Raw genomic sequence first — 27,500 nt, 5'->3', positions numbered from 1 at the left:
AGATGTGCGCGTGTGATAACAATACCATTTTACACATTTCCAATGCCTCAGTAATTATTTAAAAGCTGAGGAATAAGACCACACAGTAGCGGGGGACAAACACTTCTGAAGTGTGCTTCATACTCCATGGCAGTGTTGTATCACTGAAGTGGATGATATTGTGTGTTTTAATTCATCGCAAAATTAAAGATGTGACTTGTTTGAGCCAGGTGTAAAAAAAAACATATTACTCCACTTTCACTTCCTTTTATGTTTTCAATGCTTCAATGTCTATCTCTGCAGGGATCTGTCTACTGCCTCTTCCTCTTACTCTACCCATGATGATTTTCAGCCATTGCCTTCCATTTACTCTCTGTACTTTTTTTCCACCTCTCTCTCTCTCTCACACACACACACACACACACACACACACACACACACACACACACACACACACACACACACACACACACACACACACACACACACACACACACACACACACACACACACACACACACACACACACACACACACACTTTAATATTATTTACTTTTATGCTTTTTTATGCACATTTCCACAAAATGTGCATACGGTTTATTTATATGAGCAGAACTGTAGGCCTACATAAAATTTGACTAAAATCTCTAATGTGTCTTTCCATCTCACCCTCTTTTTCTCCCCTCATCTCTCTCTCTCTCTCTCTCTCTCTCTCTCTCTCTCTCTCTCTCTCTCTCTCTCTTTCTTTCTCTCTCTCTCTCTCTCTCTCTCTCTCTCTCTCTCTGTCCTTCCCTCCCTCTCTCTCCCTCCCTGTTCTGCAGTGGAGCCGAGTCTGGAGGTGCAGGCTGGCCAGAGGCACCAGAGGGAGTTCCGCTTCGACCTGTCCCGCATCCCCGAGGGCGAGGCCGTGACGGCGGCTGAGTTCCGCATCTACAAGGGCTACGTGCCGGAGCGCCACGAGAACCAGACCTTCCGCATCAGCCTCTACCAGGTGCTACACCAGCGCCCAGACAGGTACAGTAGCCTAACCAGGGGGGTAGCAGCATATTGGGGGCCCTATGTACAACTAGCCTGGTCCTGACCATCCCATAATACTACCATTTCATTTCGTATTTATGGTCTGGCATTTCTTTGCTCTGAAGCGAATGTAGGAAGCAGGAAGTTTGCACTCAGTTATGGTTTGAAATTATTGGACACCTCTCAGCCAATCGCTGGCAGTTACTCAACAACAACATAGCAGATGTGTACGTCATTGTCACGAGCGTCCTCCCCCTTTCACCCCCACGTGGGGGGCGTATTTGATTATTGGCCGTTTTCTGGGGGGGCGTTGCGATCAAAATTCTACTGCTCCAGGCACTCCACAGAGAAGCACGGCCAGACTACAGTAGTGGAGCCAATCCTTTGGCGGAAGTACGTAGGATGGCTCGCGAGGCTAATGTACAACAGGGATGGAGCATAACACCCGTCCACCCGTCAAATACTGGTGCATTTCAGCGGTGACTGGTAAATTTGTCCACCCACCAGTCAATTTGACGGTTGAAAATTTCACCTCAGCTCCTCCTTGGACTGAGTTGACTGGTAAAAATGCAGAGTGACTGGTAGATTTTAAAATCTACCTGCCACAGTGACTGGTGTGAAAACAAAAAAATAAGTTCCACCCCTTAATCAGCTCCAATGGACCTCCCACAGCCATATATCTTCAGAAATCGGACTGCACGTGGGCCCCCTATATACATGGGGCCCTGGTGACTCAGTCAGACTTTACCCCCCCTATTCGAGACCCCTGGCAGTAACAGTAGAGTACAAATAACTATGAGAGTGAACAAAGAGTAACCCTCATGAGGTGGCAGCAAAGCACACTGTTCCCCTAAATACTCTTTCAGTAAATCAAAGAAGATCATTGTGAGGCGATTTACCCTGTTTATTTTTATTACTTAAGCCTATGACTGCCTATCACTAGCACCTGGACCCTGGCTGTGCATATGGATTCTTTGCTTTGAGTACAAATACCAGTAATTAACATGTAGAAGACATTGCATTGGACTTGTGTTCAGACTGTTCAATTGTGAGAGCAGTGAAGGCTGTTGTTAGCCTGCACGTAAGCGCTCCAGTCTAAAAATGATTCCTTCCGCGTTACGTCTGGGCCAGGTGTTGTGGGAGGACATTAGTCTTGATACCAGACAACTGTCTATTTCAAACAAAAATGCTCTTTTTTTCAAACAGCACTGGTTAATGGAGTTCACCTCTCCTACTTGTAATTCTTTTTCAATGTTTAGACCAAATGTTGGCGATTGGGTAAAATAAGACGCACGTTTCAAGAGTTCACCCGTCCCACCACTCATTTTCTCATTTCAGTTTCTCATTTCAACTGTTCCAGACCTTTCTCTGTACGAATGGAATTAGTATGAGGGTATGGTAAAATCAGTCAGCGCTGTTGGGCCACCCCTGCAGTCTGTGTGTGTGTGTGTGTGTGTGTGTGTGTGTGTGTGTGTGTGTGTGTGTGTGTGTGTGTGTGTGTGTGTGTGTGTGTGTGTGTGTGTGTGTGTGTGTGTGTGTGTGTGTGTGTGTGTGTGCGTGCGTGCGTGTGTGTGTGTGTGTGTGCGTGCGTGTGTGTGTGTGTGCGCGCGTGTGTGTTTGGTCTAAAGGTGGGGACGTGGATGATGTGCGCATATTACTCAGTGAAGCGTACTGTATGACAGCAAGTTGACAACACCAGTTCTCCACCATCCACCCTCCATTTTAGAATTTCTGTGTTGTGATTTAGTGTGGGGTCTCTTGCGGTCTCCCTGTAAAGCGAGCAGCGCTCTACAAAGTCATTACCGTCAATTACCGGGACAAAGTGCTGCCTACACACGCTCCCCTCCTGCCTGCCTGCCTTGCTGCCTGCCGCCTTGCTGCGCTTGCTCACCCACCAGACCTCCAGCTGCTGTGGAGAGCTGAAGACCAAAGACTAGCCAGTCATGTCTTTCAACTTTCTGCTGCTTCCTAACCATTAACAGTCCCACATGCACACGTACACACCAGGGCTTGACGTTAACTTTTTTTCCTCACCGGCCACTGTGGCTAGTGGTTTTCCCGAGTCACTAGCCATTCAACATTTCTGCTACTAGCCAGAGTTTTGTTATCAGTTTTTTTCTTTAGAATATTCTTTTTGATTTTCATTTAAATACTAAGAATTGATGCAACTACTGTGATTTGTCACCCCAAAGAATAATTTACCTGTCAAAGTGGCTAGTGAGACTGAAACTGCTAGCTACAGCCAAGTTTTACCAGCATTTGGCTGGTTGACAGGTGCCAGTGTCAAGCCCTGGTACACGCATACACACACACACACACACACACACACACACACACACACACACACACACACACACACACAAACACACACACACCACACACACACACACACACACACACAGACACACACACACACACACACACACACACTCTCACACACACGCACACGAACACGCACGGGCACACACACACAAAACACCCCCCCCCCCCAATTATAACAGCCCCAGCCTGCCCTAGTCGTGCAGGTAAGCAGTTAGGTAAGTCACTCGTCGTCTGCCGAGGTTCACAGTGACACCTTTGTCATTCATTGAGAGACGCCCATGGCCTCGTCCCCTCGTCCTCCCCCACCCCACCCCACCCCACCCCAGACGCCCCTACAGAGGAGACGGGTGGGAAACAATAACCCTAGTCTGGGAGCGTCACCATTGGCCTCGGGGCCACCCGTAACCCAACCTGTAAACAGCACTCTTTGTTTGCACACCCACTGTCATCTACCTGCCTGCCAGTAACACCCCTCCACACACTCTCCATCCACCCACCCCCTAGCTATCGCCCCCTTCAATCTGCCGTTGGAATTTTAATCTGGGATGATAAGGAAGACACAGTCCCTTTTTAATATGGGCCAATCTGTTTCCCTTGACGGCTGTGCAAGTCTCCACTTGCTTTTTATTTCACGTACGTAGTGTGACTGCTGCTGTCTGCTCTGTCGTCATCTACGCGTGTCTGAGTGTACATACTGTACATGTGTGTGCAAGTTGGGCATTGTGTGTGTGTGTGTGTGTGTGTGTGTGTGTGTGTGTGTGTGTGTGTGTGTGTGTGTGTGAGAGAGAGAGAGACAGAGAGACAGAGAGAGAGAGAGACAGAGAGAGAGAGAGAGAGAGAGAGAGAGAGAGAGAGAGAGAGAGAGAAGAGAGTACACCAGGGTTTTTCATCATGTGTAGTGTATCTTAGTTAAAGCTCCTGCTAATCTGATCTCCCCCATGTTGCGAGTTTCATCCTGGTGACCTTGACTTCAAGGGAGAGTTTCCCCCAAACAAACTTTGTCTGATGAAACAATGACACAGCAAAGAAGACAAACGCTATGTGTAGAACCGAAAATCGTTCCATTTTTGACACTACCATAGCAAGCAGGTGAGTTGGACATCAGTCAGCTGATCAAAAAAAACAAAGAAAAACTCCTGCACTTACCTAATGAAGAAGGCCTTTGAATAAAATGTCTTAACTCGTAAATAAATTCTAAAAGCTGCTGCAAAATGGTCAGTGTATGGGAGGTTGTATAGTTTTTTTTCCTGAAAGAAAGTGACATTCCTTTGCCATCATCCCAACGAGAGTGATGAAGTGACATCATTCGTTATTGTCATGGTGTGGGTGATGAAGTGATAAAGATGACAAAGTGACAGTCTCTTGGAAGCCTGTTTGCACTCCTTTTAGGTCGCTGTGTGGGTTATGTGAGTGATGAAGCTGATGAAGAGACATTGGTATTATTTCGTTGTCATCATCATCATCACCCCAGGAAGCTGGATCTGTTCACGCTGGAGTGATAAAGATGACAAGGATGTTGGGGGCGCTGTGGCACAGATTTGGGCTTGCATGCATTGCCGACGGGGACCCGGTTCGAGTCCGACAGGGATCAATTCCCGATCCTCCCCCGTCTCTCTGTCCCACTCGCTTCCTGTCTCCATCTCACACTGTCCTGTCGAATAAAGGCATAAAAGCCCCTAAAAAACATAACAAAATAAAGATGACAAAGATGTCATTCTTTTTTGGTATCATCACAGTGAAGTAATGAAGTGATGATGAAACTTTTTTGGTATTATTATCGCCCCATAGGAACCCATATCGGGTCATACAAGACTTGCGTGTGGTGTGGATTATGTATGTACTGTACGTGGCAAAGGTCACATAAAGTGAATGACAATGACGTGACGTTGGTATCCTTTCTTCTTCTCGTCCCCATATAGGAAGCCGGACCTGTTCATGTTGGACTCGCGGGTGGTGTGGGCGGCGGAGGAGGGCTGGCTGGTCTTCGATGTCACCGTGACCAGTAACCTCTGGGTCCTCCACCCGGGCCAGAACCTGGGCCTGCAGCTGGTTCTGGAGGGAATGGATGGTGAGTGAGTCTAGATTTCGCTTCACATGAGAGGAGAATGGGCTTCACTGTGAAGCAAAAAACAATCTTTGAAACTTAGATTTCGCTTTAGATTTCCCCTACATACAGGGCGAGATGTACACAAAAGAATGTGTGTGAGATGTGACAACAGCCATTGTTAAACGATAACATTGTTTCACACAAGAAAGTGTAAAAAAAAAAAATGTTTCGCTTTATATGAGAAGAGAGTGGGCTTCGCTGTGTGAATCAAAAACAATCCGACTCAAATTTCAATCTGTATTTCTAGCGTAAAATGACATTGAGCAGACCTAAATCTGTTTTAGATTCACTTGATATATATAATATATAATATACAATATTGTTATGATTGAAGATTTCAAGAGTAGCCTATTTTTTAGATGTTTCTAGTGTCCTTATTGGTGACAATATAATATCTATAAAATGCATAGTGCTATATGAAAATGTATGTACTTCTTCAGTGTTATTAACAACAAAACCTGCAGGTATCTAATATGAGAAAGGGTCGGATTAAGATGGCCCCTAGGGTACAGGTTGCGGTGGGTCCCTTCCAAAGGAAAATGTCACAACAACTTTACACAGACAGTGTCTTAATTATGAGCTAGGAATTAAGGATAACATGTCTACCAACAGTACTGCAGACAACAGCAACAAATACATTTTTCAATACTGCACCTTTCACTAATCACTGCCCCCTTGGCAGGTGGACTTATCTGGCATATCTAGCCTGTGCATTAATCCGGCCCTGAATATGAGAGAGCTCCCATTTGTCGCCCCAATGCAGTGGTCTCCAATTATGTTTAGTCAAGGGCCAAATTATGGAGCACAAATGAGGCTGAAGGCCAAACAAATTGCCCGACTGTATGGACACAGATACCACACACATACTGTATGTTACTCATTTGTTCCAACCTCATAGCGGGCCAAATGTTTGCCATGCCCGGGCCAGATCTGGCCCGCAGGCCCCCATTTGGAGACCACTGCCCTATAACCTAATGTCTCCCGATGCTTCACTGTCTCCCCCTGCAGGCAAGAGTGTGGACCTGCAGAGCGCGGGGCTGGTGAGCAGCGCGGGGCCCCGCAGCAAGCAGCCCTTCATGGTGGCCTTCTTCAAGGCCACGGAGGTGCACCTGCGGGGCGTGCGCTCTGCGTCGGGCCACAAGAGGGGACACGGCCACCGCTCCAAGGGCCACAAGGGGGGGTCGTCCTCCTCGTCCTCCTCGGGCCCCTACGGTGGCAGTGGAAGCCAGGAGGCCCTCAGAATGGCAGAGGCCACCGCTGCAGGTATGTCCACAGAGTACAATACAGACAGGGTGCGATTTGTAGGGGGGGGATTGGGGGGATTGTCCCCCCTTCTGGTTTTGATACCTCCACTTTTTCTACAGGATTTTAATATTTGCGGCATGTAACTCCATTGATAATGCTTAAAATCTGAAACTTATCCCCCCTTCTGGTTCTTCAACAAATCGCACTCTGAATACAGACATGCAGTAGAAATACTGTGTGAGAGCAGATGTAGTGTCAAATACACTACTATGTTCTTTTGTGTTACTGACCTGAAGAAGGCACTCAGGCCGCTACGCGTGGGCCTTGCTTTTAATACGTCCATGTAGGACTTGTCAAATTAATAATGACATTTTAAGTTGGAGTGGCTTAGTCAGAGAATATATTCTCATTCTTGAACCATACTGTGAAAGTTTTTATATATACTGTTAAGTATTGTTGTAGATGTGTAAAATGATCTATATAAACAGAGTATAATACAGAAATACAGTAAACGATATGATAAGAACTTTTTATAAACTCTTTATATAAACTGTAGTACTGTAGCAGATAGATGTGTAAAATTCTGTATATACAATACTGATACAGGAGAGAGAAATATACTATATAATATTATAGATCTGTACTACACATGTATATTAAAAATATTGTACAATTCTATATACTGTCCCACACACTGTTGCTTTTATAACTCCGTTGCATATGTTTGAATGCAGCTGTAAATCGATACAAACATAAACATGGCAGGGATTTTAGCTTTTCACATGCGTATGTAATCCTGCATTATAGCTCTGTATCAAAATTATTTATTTTCCTCTCAGATTTTAAATGTGTGGATCTCAATGTCAGGCGATCGCTGTAGGGAGAGCACATACTGTAGGTTGGTCGCAATCCTTGAAAGCCGTAAAACCCCAGCGAAAGCCATATCCTAAACAGCACAAGCCATATCCTCAGCCTTTATTCTGGCCATAACGCAAGGCAGGCTCTCGTGACTGTACACAAAGTGGGCTTCACCATCACACACACACACACACACACACACACACACACACACACACACACACACACACACACACACACACACACACACACACACACACACACACACACACACACACACACAGGCCATGAGAAGAGCCAAGCACACACACACACACACACACACACACACACACACACACACACACACACACACACACACACACACACACACACACACACACACACACACACACACACACAAACACACACACACACACACACACACACACACACACAGACACAGACACACACACACACACACACACACACACACACACACACACACACACACACAGAGCGAGGTTCCATGGGAAGAGCCCTGTGTTTTCCTCGGTACCTGTCTCGCTCGATATATAAATGCTCCCCGAGCAGCTGGAGTCAATAACGGCCTCCACCGCACTGCACTGGCTGCTCTGCTCCGCTCTGCTCTAGTATACCACGCATCGCCACATATTTAAACCCATAAACCAAAACCCAGCTCTCTCTCTCTCTCTCTCCCTCAGACGGTATCTGTTTTTAATACAGAATTCATCGTAATGCCCTCCTTTTTCTCATTTCTCCCACTCCTCTCCCTTCTCTCTCTCCCCCTCTTCTCTCCTCCTCTCTCACCGCAGAGATCCTGAACCCTGATCAGAAACAGGGCTGCAAGAAGCACGAGCTCTATGTCAGCTTCAGGGACCTCGGGTGGCAGGTAAAGACAAGAGCTCTGCTCTACTTCTTCACTCCTCTTCACCCCCCCCCCCCCCACACACACACACACACACCGCCCCATCTTATTAGAACCAATATGTCAATATGTTCTGTCTAATAACGTCACGTTAGAACCCATGTCCATATCTTACTAACATAACGTTAGAATGATGACCATTTGTTCTGTGTTTTCTCTTACCCCTTTACGTGAATCATGGTTGGATGATAATATACACTGTAAAGCATAAAACAAGGACTTGCACAATCGGTAGTCCTCTGTTCCTTTCCTCAGTCTGTAACCATGTATTGGAATTATTCTCATTTCGTATGTCTTTTATGTTATCATTTATAACTTTAAATCATTTTTCATTGTTATGCTTCCTGGCCCACAAAACATAAATAAAGCAAGTAAACAATTGATCATCCCTAGCCAGTAATGGTGGAGGTAGCAGAGGTGAGTCAGTCAGTAACATTTCTGTGTGTGTGTGCGTGCGTGTGTGCGTGCGTGTGTGTGTGTGTGTGTGTGTGTGTGTGTGTGTGTGTGTCTTCATTAAAGGACTGGATCATTGCTCCAGAGGGCTACGCTGCGTACTACTGCGACGGAGAGTGCGCCTTTCCTCTCAACTCCTACATGAACGCCACAAATCACGCTATTGTGCAAACACTGGTAAGTAAGGCCCCAGCAGACAGTCCAGTCTACATGTCTCTTCCTTATCTCCTATTTGGTCTTCTCTGTAGTATAGTGCTCTCTGTGAAAAACAAAACGTTGGCAGCTTGTAGCAGAGTTGGAAACTTTAGGTGGACAGTGCAGAGTCCATGTATTCTTGATAATATAATATAATATAATATAATATAATATAATATAATATGATATAATATAATATAATATAATATAATATAATATAATATAATATAATATAATATAATATAATATAATATAATATAATATAATATAATATAATATAATATACGTAATATAATATAATATAGTTCATACACAAGGCCTGCAATTGACCTTATGCTTTTTAAAAGTTGTAGAATACCAAGGCACTCATCTCTTTGTAGTTAAAATACATTTAATTCAATGGACATAACATGATTAATTGTTTCGGCATGAAGCCTTCGTCAATAACTTAAGTCTATCACCATCAAGAGCACCATCTTTACAAATTACTAGTTCCAAGTAGCACTCCAACTTGACTTGATTCTCACACCTTATGCTTTGTAGTCTTGATACAAAACAAAACTTAAAATCCCCGAAAATACCCCAAACCCTGCTCTCAAAACAATGCTCTCTCTCTCTCTCTCTCTCTCTCTCTCTCTCTCTCTCTCTCTCTAGCATTTAGTGTGTGTGGGGTTTGTTGGGAATGGGGAGCTGAGTGTGAATATAGGGGTGTTGGGTTTGCTGTGGTGCAATGGCTGTATTGTTATAATGTATGATGGGTAAACGTTATTAAAATAAAGACATTTTAAATCTCTCTCTCTCTCTCCCTCCCTCCCCTTCCCCCTTCCCTGCCCCTCTCTTTTAGGTTCACTTCATAAACCCGGACACGGTGCCCAAGCCATGCTGCGCGCCCACCCAGCTGCACGGCATCTCGGTGCTCTACTTTGACGACAGCTCCAACGTCATCCTCAAGAAATACCGGAACATGGTGGTGAGGGCCTGTGGATGCCACTGACACCTCCTCCTCCTCCTCCAACCTCCCACCCTCCACCCACACCATCCCCACATCTCCTCCTCATCCTCCTCCTCTTTCTCGCATCCTCCTCATTTGCCCCACAATGCATCTGTGCTGGTCACTGGCGTAACGCAAGTACTTCAGGCCCCCCTGCAAGCTACAAAGAATGGGCCCCCGAACGAAAAAAAGAGTGCTTAATATCATGTGGAGGGGCCCTGTTTCTTCAAGTCAAGGGCCCATATGGGCCCCCTGCCTCGTATGGGCCCCCCTGCCTCACGGGGGCTGCGGGGACATACTTTACGCCCCTGGTGCTGGTACTACAGATGGCAAGAAGAGGCACACCGCTCCAAAATCCAGACCAGGGCAGAATGAGGTTTTACTGGTGTCCCCATCTCCTCTGTGGAAACTCCTTAATGAATTCCTTGATGTAGACTTGAATACGAAACAACAAGGATGCAACATTAGCTAGCAGTACAACTCGAGGAGCAGCAGACGTTGGTGTTGTACAACAGGGCATTGAGCTGGATGGCGTTTGTGCCATTCGTGTCTCACAGATGAATGAAAAAGCCTGTGGAACCCTGTCCTGTGTTTTACCACATTGTTGTTGTTGTGAATGGATGGACGGACGGGGGGGATACAAGAAACTCTGCCGGTGGCACTACTGGAGACATTGTTGCTGCTTAGAGACTGTGGTCGACTGGACTGGAGTCCTGGATGTGTTCCGCTCTCCCCTGGACCAGTTCTCTCCTCTCCTCTCCTCTCCTCTCCTCTCCTCTCCTCTCCTCTCCTCTCCTCTCCTCTCCTCTCCTCTCTCCTCAAGCAGCTCTCCTCTCCTCTCTTCTTCTCTCTCCTCTCCTCTCCTCTTCCTCTCCCTCTCCTCTCATCCCTCTTGTCCTGTCCTGGACCTATTTGCGTAAAACTCTGGCTTGTTGTGCCAGCAACTCAACTCCTCCTCTGAAAGGGAATCTCTCCTCCCGAAGGGAACAGCTGTCCCTGATTATGTTATGGAGGCTTGTTTGGGCCGCGAACTGGAAAGCCTGAGACTTTTTGGGTTGTGCGAGCCTCGGAGAGAGGGGTGTGTGTGTGTGTGTGTGTGTGTGTGTGTGTGTGTGTGTGTGTGTGTGTGTGTGTGTGTGTGTGTGTGTGTGTGTGTGTGTGTGTGTGTGTGTGTGTGTGTGTGTGTGTGTGTGTGTGTGTGTGTGTGTGTGTGTCTGTGTGTGTGTGTGTGTGTGTGTGTGTGTGGAGATGGGGTGGGCTTGGATTTGGGTGGGGGAACTAGGAGCAGTGTGGTGGGACTGCTGCTTCTTGTTAGTTTGCTTAAAGTCGTTTCGGAAGGAATGTTGATAATTAAACAATGCATCCTGTTGGGCACACACACACACACACACACACACACACACACACACACACACACACACACACACACACACACACACACACACACACACACACACACACACACACACACACACACACACACACACACACACACACTCTTTACAAACACGTAACCCCTACGAAAGGGAAAAAAACTCAATTAAAAAGTGTTTTATTTTCACGTCGTGTCAGATTGGGGTCATGTGATCCTCCACGGGAGCCAACCATAGCAGAGGTGGGTTAGCGGTCCTGGCTCTGAAACGCAGCTTTAGCGGTGTGGGCTAAACCACAGTGGAAAAGCGCCATGTGGCAAGAGCTTTTGGGGAGAATCCCCTGTGTGATTGAGTGCAGACAGTCATTGGTGCGAGTTCCTTGGGGGACGAGAAGACATACCCCTCTGCCCATCTCTGAACGTTTTAAATTGTCCATCAACCAATTAAAAATACCCTTACGTTATTCAAAATGGATCAAATTGATTTTCAGACTTCACATCAGACCTGGACTGGTAGCTTGGCACACAGGGCATTTCCCAGTGGGCAAATGGTCCTCAGGGGTTGATGCTGCTTGATGTTTTATGTGCTTCCTTAGACAGTGGCCCACAGTTTACAGTAGAAAACAGTTTTTTCTTGGTCCCAGGTTAGCCCTATTCACAAAAAGTAGTGTCCTCCCCAGTCCTGACATCGGTTCTGCAATGGTGCTCACAATTCCGGGAAGGGCGATAACAGAGGTGGAAGTCTGTAAGTGTTTTGTCTGGAAGAAGTTTCACCCTCCAGCAGGTTGAGTTGAGCTGGGCTGGACAGCATCGGCGGTAGACTGATGAATAATAATAATATAATAAGCAATCCTTAGAAAGTAAAACGTCTTGCCTTTTGGCCCATTACATTCATACCTGGTTGAAACGTTGGCTAAATCAACTGCCTCAGGGAATAGACTGGAAGACTGTCTCTTTCTGAGTATAAATCTGGTTTATCTACAGTATGGTGTCATAAAGGATCATTTTTGTATCCTGTCATCAGGAAAATCATTTTCTACCCCACAGATCACCTCACCAGGTTAATTACGGTATGTTTAAAAAGTATAGGTGCATAATTGCTCTGCAACAAGGTACAGCTGGTGCCACAAGCTTCACAGTGCCTCCATTTCTCTGTGTGCATCATTTCAATCCAGCAACTATGATGTGATGTATTGTGGAACACACTTGGCCTATGCTGCCCTACAAAGCAAAAAGACAGTAACTGCAGAGCTCCAAACTGAGTGAAATAACTTGAAAATCATACTGTGGTCCAGTCTAAGTAGCTTTTAATAGATTATTGATGTGGCAGTTTTGTTACTTCATACTACCAAATTTTTTTTCAGATCAATCATTTTGTATCTTTATATTGATATACGTATACTGTATGTCATTAACTCATTTCCAACAACAATTACAGCCTTCTTGACTTGTAGGGGGGTATTTATGGTGTCCTTTTTGGGGCCAGCAAACTGAAAAAGGTTTTTTTATTTACATAAAACTGTATTCTTATGGCCAAAGGTCAACCTGAAATGTGTTTCTCTACAAATGTACAAAAACATCACACATACACATACTTCCATACGAGGTCATATCTTTTTTTGTCTTTTTTTTTTTTTTACACAAACTGACTTATGTGTGATGATATACTGTATTTGATTGCAGAATGTTGAACTGTGTAAATATGTATTATACAAATCCTCTGAATTTACATAAAATATTACATTTCAATGTCATGTCTGTTTTTTGGAATTTTATTTTGTACAGTATATACGTATCTGTGCATGTACAGTCAATGGATCATTATTTTACGAATCCCAAAATATTATATCACCTTCAATCACATGTTCACCAATGCTAGAACAGAAGGCTATGGATAATTAATTTTCTCCTTAATTATAAGTAAAACTGGACTTCCATAAATAATATTTTTAAGTTAGAATATCATTTATTTAATCTCTGAGTCATTATACAGTAATTTACCCCCACATAGCCTAAAAGTAAAAACATGGATACATACATAGCTTCATTTTAAGGTAGCGCAAGGCATTTCTAGTCCTTCCCTGTTTTTTTATGTCCCTAATCCTAGCACAAAACATGTTTCTCAAAACATTTTGTCCAGTTGCTATCATCTATCCGTCACCAGACAAAGTAGCTAGACAAACAACACTCAGACTGTCAGTTGCCCAACCTTATGCCATATTTTTGTTGGTTACGGCTGAGATCAGGGATAGTTCTTAGGACTTGAAACTGACAGTGGCCATTGAGGGCTATGAATATCTTACAGTAAGTATGCTCACTTAGCATCTGTAATCTTACACAAGTAGCCCAGGTTTCCAAGCAACAGATTGTCTGGTGCAGCAAAGATTTTTATATAAAAAATGCCCACAATGCCTCTACTTGTAACAGACATTGGATTGACTTGACTCCTGACCTCTGAATGTGAAGGTGGTGAGGTATTACAGATCCCTGAGTAAAACTTACAGCATGCACTCCCAGGCAGTTCAGACAGCTTGTATTGGCACATGTGGCTGGAGGTGAAACAGACAGAAAAAGAAAGAGAACATGAGAGGGAGAGAGAGAGAGAGAGAGAGAGAGAGAGAGAGAGAGAGAGAGAGAGAGAGAGAGAGAGAGAGAGAGAGAGAGACAGACAGACAGACAGACAGACAGACAGACAGACAGACAGACAGACAGACAGACAGAGGGGGTGGGAGGTGGGAGTGATTAAGTGAGTTACAACATAACCAGTGTGATGATCACAGTTCTGCAGATAAAACAGTCGACATCATGGTACATCTGGATGTGGGAAGTTCATCAAACAGTAGGTCAATATAGTAGTGGTCAGTCTGCAATGTCTCTGGAGAGCTGTGTGGAAAATTGGCTTTGGCCGGGCACAGAGATGAGTCACCGAGGTTGTACAAAGAGCAGGGCACACGTTGGTCACCTCTAAGGTTCTGAGGTAAAGTCATATGAAAAGATAAAGTGTAAAACACACAGCTACAATATCCTAGGTGCTCACTCACTCAATAAACTCTAAAACCAAAAGAATAAAAGAAGATTCCCCAATATTTACTCATTTACAATCTTTGTCTTCACTTCCTTTATCCGTTTTGCTCCCCTAATATTGTCTTCTTCAAAGCAAATGCTACAATGGGAAAATGATGGAATAAACAAACAAAGGAAATTAAGTTCAGTTTAGCTGTTTGGCATAGAGCAGGGGTGGGGAACCTTTTTCATTCGAGGGGTCACTTCAAATTCCTCCAAGGGCCGTAAAAGTCCTCCGAGGGCCATACTATGAGCACAAACCATGATTTCCCCTTGCACTTTAGACCTATATTGAAGGCAGCCACCTTTAAAACAGACAGCACCTTCTCTAGATCCCCTGAATATAATTGAATTGCATTGCAAATGTACTTCTAGGAGTCCTTTACAAAATATGTCATATTCCATGTGAAGCTGCATAACATTAAAATTATATCAGGGGCTGGATAAAACGCAAACGGCCCTCGAGACATACAGTAGGTTCCCCACCCCTGCCATCTCAGGCATGTCTTGATCCCTGTTTGACGTCCATCAAGCCGTTGGAGATGCCTAGCTGCGGGGCAGAGCTGTGACGCTTCCTTGCAGTCCTGCTGTGCTCCTTCTGTGCTCCACCATGCCACCACAGCTCCTGGTTCCTCTCACTATCTTCTCCTGTCCTTACTGCTGTCTGCTCTGGTAGTTGTTCCAGGGCCCGGGGCTTTGAGATGGCGTCTGTGGCTGAGGATGAGGTGCCCGAGGATGGACTGAGGGCCAGGCACACGTCCCCTACGCCCAGCTGGAGGCAGCCCAGGCCCCAGAGGTGAGCGGTCTTCTGGGGGCAGCAGGACGCCCAGCCTCGGCCCCAGACGAAGAATGGAAAGCCCACAAAGACCTCCAGACAGTCCTGCATCCAGGGGACGCACACCAGACACAGGGGCACACATAAACAAGAAAAACACGCACACACAAGGACACGTGCATGCAATCACACACATGCTCACACATGCACACACACACACACACACACACACACACACGCCCACACGCCCACACACACACACACACACACACACACACACACACACACACACACACACACACACACACACACACACACACACACACACACCACGCCCGCACGCACACACACACACACACACACACACACACACACACACACACACACACACACACACACACACACACACACACACACACACACACACACACACAAAAGGTTAGACAGTCAGTTCGGAAGTTACTATTACATGTGTCATCCAAGTATGTTTGGTCTTTTATATGTCTGTTGTCAACAGAGCGTCTATGTAGTTAGGAGGCTGTGGAATTGCCACGCTCTCTGCCATTTGTCATTTCTTCTGAGGGGTCAAAATGACTACCTGCTAGCGCTACCTCTTTTCTTTTTCCTTCCTACTTCTCTTCACTCCTGTTTTTCCTTTACAAAACAGGCCTTTTCGAATGTTTCGTCATAATAGGCCTGAACATAATTCAACCATGGGGCTGTTCTAAGTTGTCTGAGGACAATTGCACGCTGTGAAGAAAGAGGTGGAATATTTTCCCCTCGGCCGATTGGTGTCCATGGTAAGAGACTTGTTAAATAAACAACAGGTTAGGCTGTCATTAGCGATGTGGTGAATGGCCTTGTGCTGTCTATGGACGGGTGGAATCTTTTGTGTGCTGGCATGCTTTCATGTGTGTTTTTTTCCGTCTGACCCATAATTTATCACACTGTGTTTTCATCACACACACATAATGTATTTTTGTGCATGCATGTGTGCGTTCGTGCGTGTGTGTGTGTGTGTGTGTGTGTGTGTGTGTGTGTGAGTGTGTGTGTGTGTGTGTGTGTGTGTGTGTGTGTGTGTGTGTGTGTGTGTGTGTGTGTGTGTGTGTGTGTGTGTGTGTGTGTGTGTGTGTGTGTGTGTGTGTGTGTGTGAGTGTGTGTGTGAGTGTTTGTTATCTGTGTGTACCTGAGTATGTCATTTTTTCAGCATCACGTCCACCTGTGCAAGCTCAGGGCTGCTGTATGAGACTATGTGTGTGTGTGTGTGTGTGTGTGTGTGTGTGTGTGTGTGTGTGTGTGTGTGTGTGTGTGTGTGTGTGTGTGTGTGTGTGTGTGTGTGTGTGTGTGTGTGTGTGTGTGTGTGTGTGTACGTGTGTGTGTGCGTGTGTGTGTGTGTGTGTGTGTGTACCTGAGTGTGTTGGTCGTCCAGCACTATGTCCACCTGTGCCAGCTCAGGGCTGCTGTGCGAGGGCGAGATGCTCCTGACGGTGCAGCTGCGCAGGCGGACCTCCGGGGGGCAGGCGTCTGCGCAGAGCAGGAAGTCCTCCGTCCGCAGCTCCTCCACCCGTTTGCACCGCCCTCCACTCAGCTCGATCAGCGAGCCCGCTGCAAAGTGCCGCAGGGACTGGGGACCCAGCACCGCCGCTGGGGCACAGGGTATAGACGTGGCCTGATATGGAGATGGAGATGATGAGGGGGTTTTAGACTCTGTTTCTGGGTCTCTGGAACATTGTTTGTGCTGCCCATCTTTATCCTCTTCCTCCTCTGTCTCTTTCTCTGTACTTCCCATTTCCTCCAGCAGAGGGCGATCTGAGTCCTCTTCAGCCTTTGCACTCCCTGTTGCTTCTCCATTGGAGAGGTCTGCTGAATTACAACTCTGAGACAGGTGTTCTTGCACAGTTGGACACAGCGTGTCTGCCTCTGCTTCTTCTCTCTTCCTGACGTCCATAGGGGGTGTGGTGGCGGTGTGTGGGGATTTTCCGTTTACGGGCGATGGCGACGGCGACGACAACGGCGGCGATGATGTGGCCTGTCGGATCTGATGATGATGATGCGCAGCGGCGAGGGCAGCGATGGCCCTGGAGGTGTAGTGCTGCTGCTGCTGCTCCATCAGGTGCCTCTCCCTCCGTCTCCTGGAGGTGTCATGTTGTCTGGGGGGTGGCTTGGCAGAGCTGAGCCCGTACAGCAGGTGATTGGCCCTTACCTGTTACAAACAGACAGTAGGTGTGACTTTGAGGAAGCTTACACTTTGTGCACCAAAATTAAAAAAAAACTCTAAAAACGTATGCTGAGGGCTCCAGTCATCCCTGGGTTTAGTCACTGAGAAGTAGCCCAGTCTGTCTTGGTACAGTAGATGTGCTCAAACTCTAAAAATGAGCTACAAAAATGGATTAAGCAGAAAAAACAAACTGTCTAGAACATTATCTTGATGAGTTTATTGTAGCCACCCTTTCTTTTCCCTGGGGTCGGCTTAGCGCTAAAACACATTAGTCCGGGACATGATGCAAAAAAAACGTTTTACGGTAGTAGAGAACAAGATACACGTGATTGGCCCTCACCTGTGGTGAACTGCAGCAAGTCCCAAACAAACACATTTTGACACTAAGGGCATTTCCCAAAGTCCAGTGTGCGTCCTTCAAAGTGTATCAGCCTTTGTAATATGGATAAAGAGTAATGGATACTCTTTGGTGAACTCTGCGGAAAATCAAATCACTGGCCATGACTAATTAGGCTGACACACTTCCAAGGCTCATGCACTTGACATTGGAAAATAGTGCTTGTCATCCTCAGTGAGGGTGGCCTCATGCCAAAACATGTTTGTTTTTACATATTGTAATAAATAAGATGAGATAAATCTAGATGTGATTGGGCCTCACCTGTTGAGGTACAAGGACGTGCTCCCAGCCCGCGACGCCAGTCCTGTTGTCATACACCACCGATGGCAAGGTCAACAACGGGGCACCTGCTGGGCCTCTATGGTGGGCTGTCTGAAAGGCTGAAGGATCCCCAATGATGATATCATCGCTAACCTTTGACCTCCGAGCTCTGAGAAGCTGAGCAGGAGGGTCCCTGTACCTGTGAAAAAAGTGTCAAATGCGTTCACTTTACAAAAAAAACCCCAAACAATTGTTACAGGTGTTGTTGGATGTACCTATTGTTTAGTGTTTCTCAACGGGGCGGTACAGCCCCCCAGGGGGGCGTTGTAGAGCTCTAGGGGGGCTTTGAGAAGGATACCGCTGAGAGAGGGTGGTGCTTAGGTGCCATTGGGGGACATTAGTCGATTTATTTTTTAATACTAGGGGCGTTGTCATGCTTATGATGAGGTCAAGGGGGCATCGGGAGGTTTGTGATAAGGCCAAGGGGCCGTTTGTTTGAAAAAGGTTGAGAACCACTGCTCTAGTTGGAGGCATGAGAGAGAGATCAATGAAAGAACAAAAGACCATGTACCTGTGGGGTACCTGGTGGGGGTGGTGGGGGTGATAGGTGAGGGCGTCCGGCTGTGGAGTGGTGAGGTAGTTCACCTGAAGAGCAGTAGGAGCTCCAGAAGCAGACCCTTCAAAGTTTAAGTTAAAGGCAAAGTTAGCTTTATTGGTAACACTCTATTTTTGAGATACATTTATTAGCACTAACACATACAATGTGCCTGTATAAGTTGTATGGTTTGTACAAAGCAAAATCAAACATTTGTTAGGCATGTATTTGCAAATGTCTTGTTCATGCACAATAAGGGATTTATTACCAATTTAACCTTAGTAAGGACCTAGTAGGCCTTAGCGTTTGCTTAGTACATGCCTTACAAGTTACTTATGCAGGCATTAACATTGCATGTATTAGTGCTAATAGATGTATCCCTAAAATAAAGTGATGCCGCTTTATTATTACCAATGTTGTACTAGTAGAGACAGTATACAAAGGAATCAAACATTATTCTCCTCACTGCCCCATAGGACAATACAATGGACAGAGGAAAGGACTCAAGTTTGGAGAACTGATTTGCACCCTATATGTACTATGTACTCACCCACTTCCTGGATGCTCCTCCCTGAGCTCCAATCCCCCATGTGGCTGCTGTTTCCTACATAGCGCTCCCTCCATGGACTCCCAGAAATGTACCCTCCACCCCCACCCCCACCACCACCACCAGCGCTGCCCAGACCTGACAGAGACGATTGGTGATGATGATGATGATGGTGGTGGTTTCTGGGCAGTGCTGTTACGTAGGACTGATCCCAGACCTGATAGTAGAGTGGTGCTGGAGCCACCAGCCTACCACCACCACCACCACCACCACCAAGGGATCTCTCTGGCCTCACTCTCCCACCCACCGCCGCCACCCTGCCTGCTGGGTGTCTGAACGGAGCAGGGGCTGGGACCTTGAGTAGAGTAGAGTAGAGTAGAGTAGAGCAGAGCAGAGTAGAGTAGAGTAGAGTAGAGCAGAGTAGAGTACAGTAGAGTAGAGTAGAGTAGAGTAGAGTAGAGCAGAGTAGAGTAGAGTAGAGTAGAGTAGAGTACAGTACAGTAGGGTAGAGCAGAGCAGAGTAGAGTCGAGTAGAGAAGAGAAGACTAGAGTAGAGTACATAAGAGTAGAGTAGAGTAGGGTAGAGTAGAGTAGAGTAGAGTAGAGTAGAGTAGAGTAGAGTAGAGTAGAGTAGAGTAGAGTAGAGTAGAGTAGAGTAGAGTAGAGTAGAGTAGAGCAGAGCAGAGTAGAGTAAAGTATCATTTATTGATCCCAAGGGAAATCAAGGTGTCAAGTAGCATACATACATACAGAAATACAGAAGAAGACTCAAAGACATGACACACGACATTGCACATACTATATTCACCATACATACCTTGAACTTGTGCTCCAGCTGAGCGGGTGGAGAGGCTGCGGCTGGCTGTTGCTGCTGCTGCTGCTGATAGGCCTGGCCTGGGGAGTCCATGCACTCCAAAGGGGAGTCCTCCACCTGAGGCTGTGTCCTTTTCTTGAGGGGCAGGAGGCCAGCGAGGTGAGGCGAGGGCAAGGCACTCATCAGGGCAGTACAGTACAGGCTGGGTGGAGGTGTCAGTATGACTTAGTGAGGTAAGACGATGCCAAAATGGACCAGGGTGGACAGTTGTGTTGTTGTAGTTGTTGTGGGGCTCTCATACCTGTGAAAATAATGTTTTCTGAACTCTATTGATATACTGTACTGTATGTACACACCGCATACTATATGTGCTGCACGTATACAGCAGATACATACATACATACATACATACATACATACATACATACATACATACATACATACATACATACATACATACATACATGCATGCATGCATGCATACATGCATACATGCATACATACATACATACATACATACATACATACATACATACATACATACATACATACATACATACATACATACATGCATACATGCATACATGCATACATACATACATACATACATACATACATACATACATACATACATACATACATACATACATACATACATACATACATACATGCATACATGCATACATGCATACATACATACATACATACATACATACATACATACATACATACATACATACATACATACACACGTACATACATACATCAGCGCTTGACACTGGTACCTGCCAACCGACCAAATGCTGGTAAATCTAAGCTATGGCTAACACTTTCAGTCTAACTGGCCACTTTGATCTACATTCATCTACATGCCTCTGAGTGACGCAATGGCGGGAGCGGGAGTGGTCTTCAGCACTCTGTCTCTATACAGTCGTAATTGGCACTGGCTTGCCGTCAGTTCCCTATTCTTTGACTGATGGCATGGCAAGGGCTTGATTGAAAGCCTTAAATGCAACCTAGGCCTGCGCATGCAGCGCTGTCACGTTTCCATGGAAACAAAGTGCATACTGTGTCCAGCACCTTATCTGACCCGGCGCTTTACATCCCATCTGGCTCTCTCGTGCCACCCGCCTCTCCACTCAGCGCAGCGAGACACCAGACGCTTTCACTATACATGGAAGTGTTTCACACCGAGTAAGCAGAGCGGAGAAACCACACACATGCACACACACACACGTGCACACATACACACACACACACATGCGCGCGCATGCACGCACGCACACACATACACACACACACTCTCTCTCTCACACACACACACACACACACACACCACACACACACACACACACACACACACACACACACACACACACACACACACACACACACACACACACACACACACACACACACACACACACACACACACACACACACACACAAGTGCCTCAACGAAAAGCCAATCATTCAAATGAACAGTGCTGACCTCATGTTTGGGGACAAAGTCAAAGCGTGCTTTTGTTGTCACTGCCGTCCCTGCCAAAGATACCGGGAGAATGACATGTCTTTTCTCGCCCCGCTGGCCCCGTATAGATAAGACACTCGTCAAATAAAGTCAAGTGGCGCTGTGCCTGCCTATCAAGCATTCCACTCGCAGATAGTGTGCACAGTTCATTTAGTTGATTTGAACACTTGAATAATTTGAATTTAACACTCTTGTAGTTGGTCCTACTCTCTAGCACTGCACAATTATGTAATATTTGTAATATGTGTAATGTTTGCAGTAGAGTATTTCCAGAATTCATGCGGTCCATTCACAAATGTTACCTTTTTCATGAATATTTACCACCACCATCAAATTCTAAGTATTCATTATGACCAGGAAAATTGCACTTTTCGTACATGGAATCTTCTCCATTGTCCGTCATTTTGAATGTCCAGAAATTGACATTTTTAGTGGCACAACTTACTGTACTTTGGTCACACTAGTAAATAACAGTTCACTATTTTGTAAATATTCTCAAAAAGATCAAATTTGGCATGAATAGACAGAACAGTTTCATTGAGCAGCATACAGTAGTTCCAATACCTTCTCTGGCCACCATCCTACACAGTGCTTCTTTAATAATGAATTGCACAATTAAGGACCTCAACTGTTCCAACACAGCAGACCCAAAGCTAGAGTGTTCTAGTCTGAGGTCTGCAACACTGTGCTCTGCAACACTGTGACTTGGTCTCTGCTGTGTTGGGCCAGTTGTGGCCCACTTCTGCCCCACATCTGTGTGGTGACTGTGCCTGGGCCTGGTGAATCAGAGGTGCATCAGAATCAGGTGCATTGTCACTCAGGCCTGGTCTGGGACCCAAATAGGATTGGGCATTTTTGTGCGGTTCCTTTTAAAACTGTGGGGACAGACAGAGAGCATCAGCAGGGTTGCTGGCAGCCTTGGCCGGGCCCAGGACAAAGTAATCTGGAAGGCCCCCCCAACCCAACAGATATGATGTAACGACCACCCAATTTTGGGCCCTCTCTCCCCCTGGGCCCGGGAAAACGGTTCCCTTTGTTCCTGTCGGCACCCCTGAGCATTGGCCCATGCTGGCTCAGCGGGAAATGCCCTCCATACCAGAATACCAGTCAAGGCTTGTAGTCTAGTACAATTTTCACAAAAGAGGAGTTCTAGTGGCAAATTTGAGGAAAAGCCGGTAAACCATGTTTTTTACATAATTTGAGGGTGCTGATTCTGAATATTGTGTTTACCAAGCTGAATTCTGAGTTTTGAACCTTCTAATTTGCATATTAAAATGAGCAAAACGTTTTTTTCTTTTTTATTATTATTTCTAAACCAATTTGTTAAATATCATAGCATTAAGGTTAAATGTCATATTTAAGTGCTAATTTAGTGCAGGAGTCATAACCAAATATTTATTAAACATGTTGGATGGAATTAAGGCAATAAAACAAGGTAGTTTATTAATAACAACGTTTATAAAAATTTACAATATAGTAATTGCAGTATAGTGGTTGCAGTACAGTGGGCTCTAATGCTAATCAAGCATATGGTGATTTATATATTTCATTATAATATTTGTCATATTGATACATTATGTTGATATTTGTTTATTGGACTTTTTATGAAATATGTTTAATTAAAGAGAACTTCATTCGGGTCATTTCACGTGAAATCAGACACTTTGGGACCCGACCGACCCGGATTTCAATCATACTTCGTGTGCCTTTTTAGTAGCAAGGTAGCACCCCAGAACTGCATTGGTTTGAATCTGACACTAATATTAAGGGAGAAACAGTATAGGAGAGGTTCACATGTGAGGGTAGGACACTATACATTCAGCCTTGAATATATCAGTCAGTGTTAGTCACAAAAAGATGCCTGTGGTGTTGTTTGAAAGCTCTTTTCTGGCTCTACATATTAACTTACACAATCAGCTTGGAATACAACAACTCTCCGAATATGAATATCTAATAAAGCTATATTTTAAAATGACCAGTTCCTTGTCCAAACGTAGCCGGCAATGTCATGAGCAACACCTCAAATGCTGGCGTTAGGTTCGTTATTCATTTCAGAGAGAATTTGGCTCACAAATATGGCATCATACAGACCACTTACTAATAATATGGTAATACCATAGTAGCATCACATGACACAACAAAAATGGTCAGTGTCCATGGTCCCAGGTTTCAGAAACTAAGGCAGATGTCCATTTATACACACCAAATGATGATATGTGAATGTTTTAACATTCCTTCTCTGTGTACCTGTGCCATCTTCCTTTACCGTACTTTAAAGAGATAATCAATGGCTACACTCTCATTTTGTACTCTACCAGTGCATTTGAAGCAGCAGCTGTGTCTTTTGTAGATAATGTATAAGTACGTCCCGTTGCAGTTACCTTTATCCTTGACTGACTCCCTTGAACTAGGAACGTTTTTAGTGGTAGCAGATTTTGCAGAAAACTATGGTTTTGTAGTTCAAGATGCTATTCAATCATTTCACTGGGACAACCAGTGAAGGCCACAATCCATCCATTTGTATGCTACTACCAAGATCAGTTGAAACTGGGGAAAAAAATCTGTTTTGTTGTTATTTCAGACTGCAACATTCACGATACAATTGCTGTACATCTGTTTCAGAAGCTCCTAATTCAGTTCCTCAATGACACTTCATCAATGACAGAACGTCCAAAGAAGATCATATATTTTTCTGATGGCTGTGCTGCACAATATAAGAACCTTAAAAACATAACAAATTTGTGCCACCACAAGGCAGATTTTCACATACCTGCAGAGTGGCACTTTTTTGCCACATCATATGGCAAAGGTCCATGTGATGGCGTTGGAGGGACAGTTAAATGGCTTGCTGTACGAGCAAGTCTGCAACGTCCTATTGACAATTAAATTGTAACGCCATGCCAACTGTTTGAATTTGTCAAGGGTAATGTCAAGAACATCCATTGCCAGTTTGCCACAACAGAGATGTACCATCATGAAGCTGATAACCTGTTGAAAAGGTTTGAATCTGCAAGAACTATTCCAGGTACTCAAAAACTACACAGCTTCTGCCCATTGTCAATGGACACAGTGGAAGTTAGGCCATTTTCAGAATTCAGAGAAGGCAGAGTTGAAAGAGTGAGCTCAGTAAAGGAATGTGTTACATTTATTTCAAGCAAAGGGTATGTTGTAGCTGTATATGATGGCAACTGGTGGCTAGCATGTGTTGAGGAATGTATGCCGAGCACTGGAGAGGTGAAACTGAACTTCCTGCATCCTCATGGACCATCTCCATCCTTCACTTTTCCCTTCAGACCAGATAGACTTGTCATGGATCATCAGGATGTGCTTCTGGTAGTGGAGCCTGTAACTGCAACGGGACATACTTATACATTATCTACAAAAGACACAGCTGCTGCTTCAAATGCACTGGTAGAGTACAAAATGAGAGTGTAGCCATTGATTATCTTTTTAAAGTACGGTAAAGGGAGGATGGCACAGGTACACAGAGAAGGAATGTTCAAACATTCACATATCATCATTTGGTGTGTATAAATGGACATCTGCCTTAGTTTCTGAAACCTGGGACCATGGACACTGACCATTTTTGTTTTGTTTTTGTTTTGTCATGTGATGCTACTATGGCACTACCATAGTATTAGTAAGTGGTCTGTATGATGCCATATTTGTGAGTCAAATTCTCTCTGAAATGAATAACGAACCAAACACCAGCATTTGAGGTGTTGCTCATGACATTGCCGGCTACGTTTGGACAAGGAACTGGCCATTTTAAAATATAGCTTTTTTAGATATTCAATTTTTAATTTTTCAATTTATCATAATTCATCTTCTGAGAGTTGTTGTATTCCAAGCTGATTGTGTAATATGTAGAGCCGGAAAAGAGCTTTCAAACAACACCACAGGCATCTTTTTGTGACTAACACTGACTGATATATTCAAGGCTGAATGTAGGCCTATAGTGTCCTACCCTCACATGTGAACCTTTCCTAGTCTGTTTCTCCCTTAATATTAGTGTCAGATTCAAACCAACGCAGTTCTGGGGTGCTACCTTGCTACTAAAAAGGCACACCAAGTATGATTGAAATCCGGGTCGGTCGGGTCCCAAAGTGTCTGATTTCACGTGAAATGACCCATTCGCCTATATGACTGCTATGCTATTATGCTAATTAACACACTTAAACCTCAAAATCTGTCTTGGCAAACATAATATTTAGAATCACCACCCTCAACTTATAGGTAATATCAATTTAATTTGCTGTTAGATCCCTTTTTCTGAATGTATTTCGGCGATTTTTGCACAGTTGTGTACTAGTACAATTTTAAGAAAAAAAGAATGCTAGTGGCATATTTGAAGAAAAGTCGGTAAATAGTCCATTTTCACATATTTTGGGGGTGCTGATTAGAAATATTATGTTTACCAAGCTGGATGTTTTGTGCCATCCTTGTAATTTGCATTAGTATGGGACTTTTTGTTAACATTTTATGAGTCGGCCATCTTGAAAGTCAGTCATCTTGAAACCAGTGGCTTCCAAAATATAGACAATACATGTACACATGCTGGAGCATCAGCATACAAGATTTGGTGACAATTGATCAACCCTTTCAAAAGATATTGCAGAGACAAAGAATCTCCATTCGCCTAGTATGACTGCTATGCTATTATGCTAATTAGCAGGCTTAAAACTCAAAATTCAGCTTGGTAAACTAAATATTTGGATTCAGCACCCTCAAATTATGGGAAATAGCATGTTTACCGACTTTTCCTCAAATTTGCCGCTAGACCCTTTTTCTGAAGGGTTTCCTGAGATTTCTGCCTAGTCTAGTGGTGTCAGTGGGGGATGAGTGTTGTCAGATGACTGCAGATGATTACTACTGTGTGATACATACACTCCTGAATGAGACAGACAGGCTGACAGTATAGAGGTATCCAGAGGCGTATCTTGCCACCAGGCTAGGCAGGCAGCCGCTTGGGGCCCCTAGACAACATATAATAGCTCAGACTTTACTACAGTTGTGGCAATTTTGTTGCAAATTCTTGCATTCTTTTCAATTTTCGCTTGGGGCCCCATGCTGACCCTAGAATTGCCTCTGGAGGTATCACCTTACACATATACCCATGAATGTTTGCTTTTTTCCCAGCGGTTTGCAACCTGACTATAGGGAGTACACTGTATGTGAGTAAGCACACATACTGTACAGTAAAAAAACATGTGTTAATTCAGCACTTGTAGAGTATTCCTGGTCCAAATGCATTCCAGAAATAAATCAACTCTCTACGTGGTGAATTAACATTGCCTTTTTACTGTGCTCCATCAGCTAAGTACTCGGTACTTCATGTCATTAAAATAAAGGAAAAGGCATCCTACCTGTATGTCGTGCAGTCTGCAGAGTCAGATGTGTGTGGCGCTCTCCTTCTCTCAGTGGCATATACACATCAGTGATACATCCAGTTTCACACAGCCGTCACTTGCTCACTCTCTGGGTTTCATTCTCTTCTCTCTCTCTCTCTCTCTCTCTCTCTCTCTCTCTCTCTCTCTCTCTCTCTCTCTCTCTCTCTCTCTCTCTCTCTCTCTCTCTCTCTCTCTCTCTCTCTCTCTCTCTCTCTCCTCCCACTACATGTTTCAGTCTCCCACTCTCCTCTTCTCTCATCTCTCCACATCCTTTCTGACGGACTGTTTGTTCTCTCTCTCTCTCTCTCTCTCTCTCTCTCTCTCTCTCTCTCTCTCTCTCTCTCTCTCTCTCTCTTTTCCCTCGCTGTCTGCCTGTCCCATATGTGTTCTATAATTTCTCATGAGTAGTCGTTTTGTTTGCTTACCTTGCCTCATTTCACA

At 44.8% G+C, this 27,500-nt stretch overlaps 1 protein-coding gene across 8 annotated transcripts in view; it reads left to right on the top strand.

Moving 5' to 3' along the window:
• LOC134463337 (bone morphogenetic protein 7-like) overlaps positions 1-10,301 on the top strand; it is a 19,922-nt gene extending 9,621 nt beyond the window's left edge. Inside the window, exons 2-8 of one of the 8 annotated variants that reach the window (XM_063216545.1) lie at positions 802-994; positions 5,239-5,387; positions 6,435-6,606; positions 6,652-6,689; positions 8,345-8,421; positions 8,977-9,087; positions 9,950-10,301. In XM_063216545.1, the coding sequence (XP_063072615.1) occupies positions 802-994; positions 5,239-5,387; positions 6,435-6,606; positions 6,652-6,689; positions 8,345-8,421; positions 8,977-9,087; positions 9,950-10,099 (890 nt within the window). In that variant the 3' untranslated portion in view covers positions 10,100-10,301. Of the gene's footprint in view, positions 1-801; positions 995-5,238; positions 5,388-6,434; positions 6,690-7,555; positions 7,570-8,344; positions 8,422-8,976; positions 9,088-9,949 lie in introns of all 8 variants that reach the window. The other 7 variants (XM_063216546.1, XM_063216543.1, XM_063216547.1 and 4 more) reach the window with 7 other exon arrangements.
• The last annotated feature ends 17,199 nt before the right edge of the window (positions 10,302-27,500 follow it).

This window comes from Engraulis encrasicolus, chromosome 14 (assembly GCF_034702125.1).
Source record: "Engraulis encrasicolus isolate BLACKSEA-1 chromosome 14, IST_EnEncr_1.0, whole genome shotgun sequence".
Lineage (NCBI taxonomy): Eukaryota > Metazoa > Chordata > Actinopteri > Clupeiformes > Engraulidae > Engraulis > Engraulis encrasicolus.
Note: the sequence above shows the minus strand (reverse complement) of the source record. Positions and strands in the feature narration are given on the sequence as shown.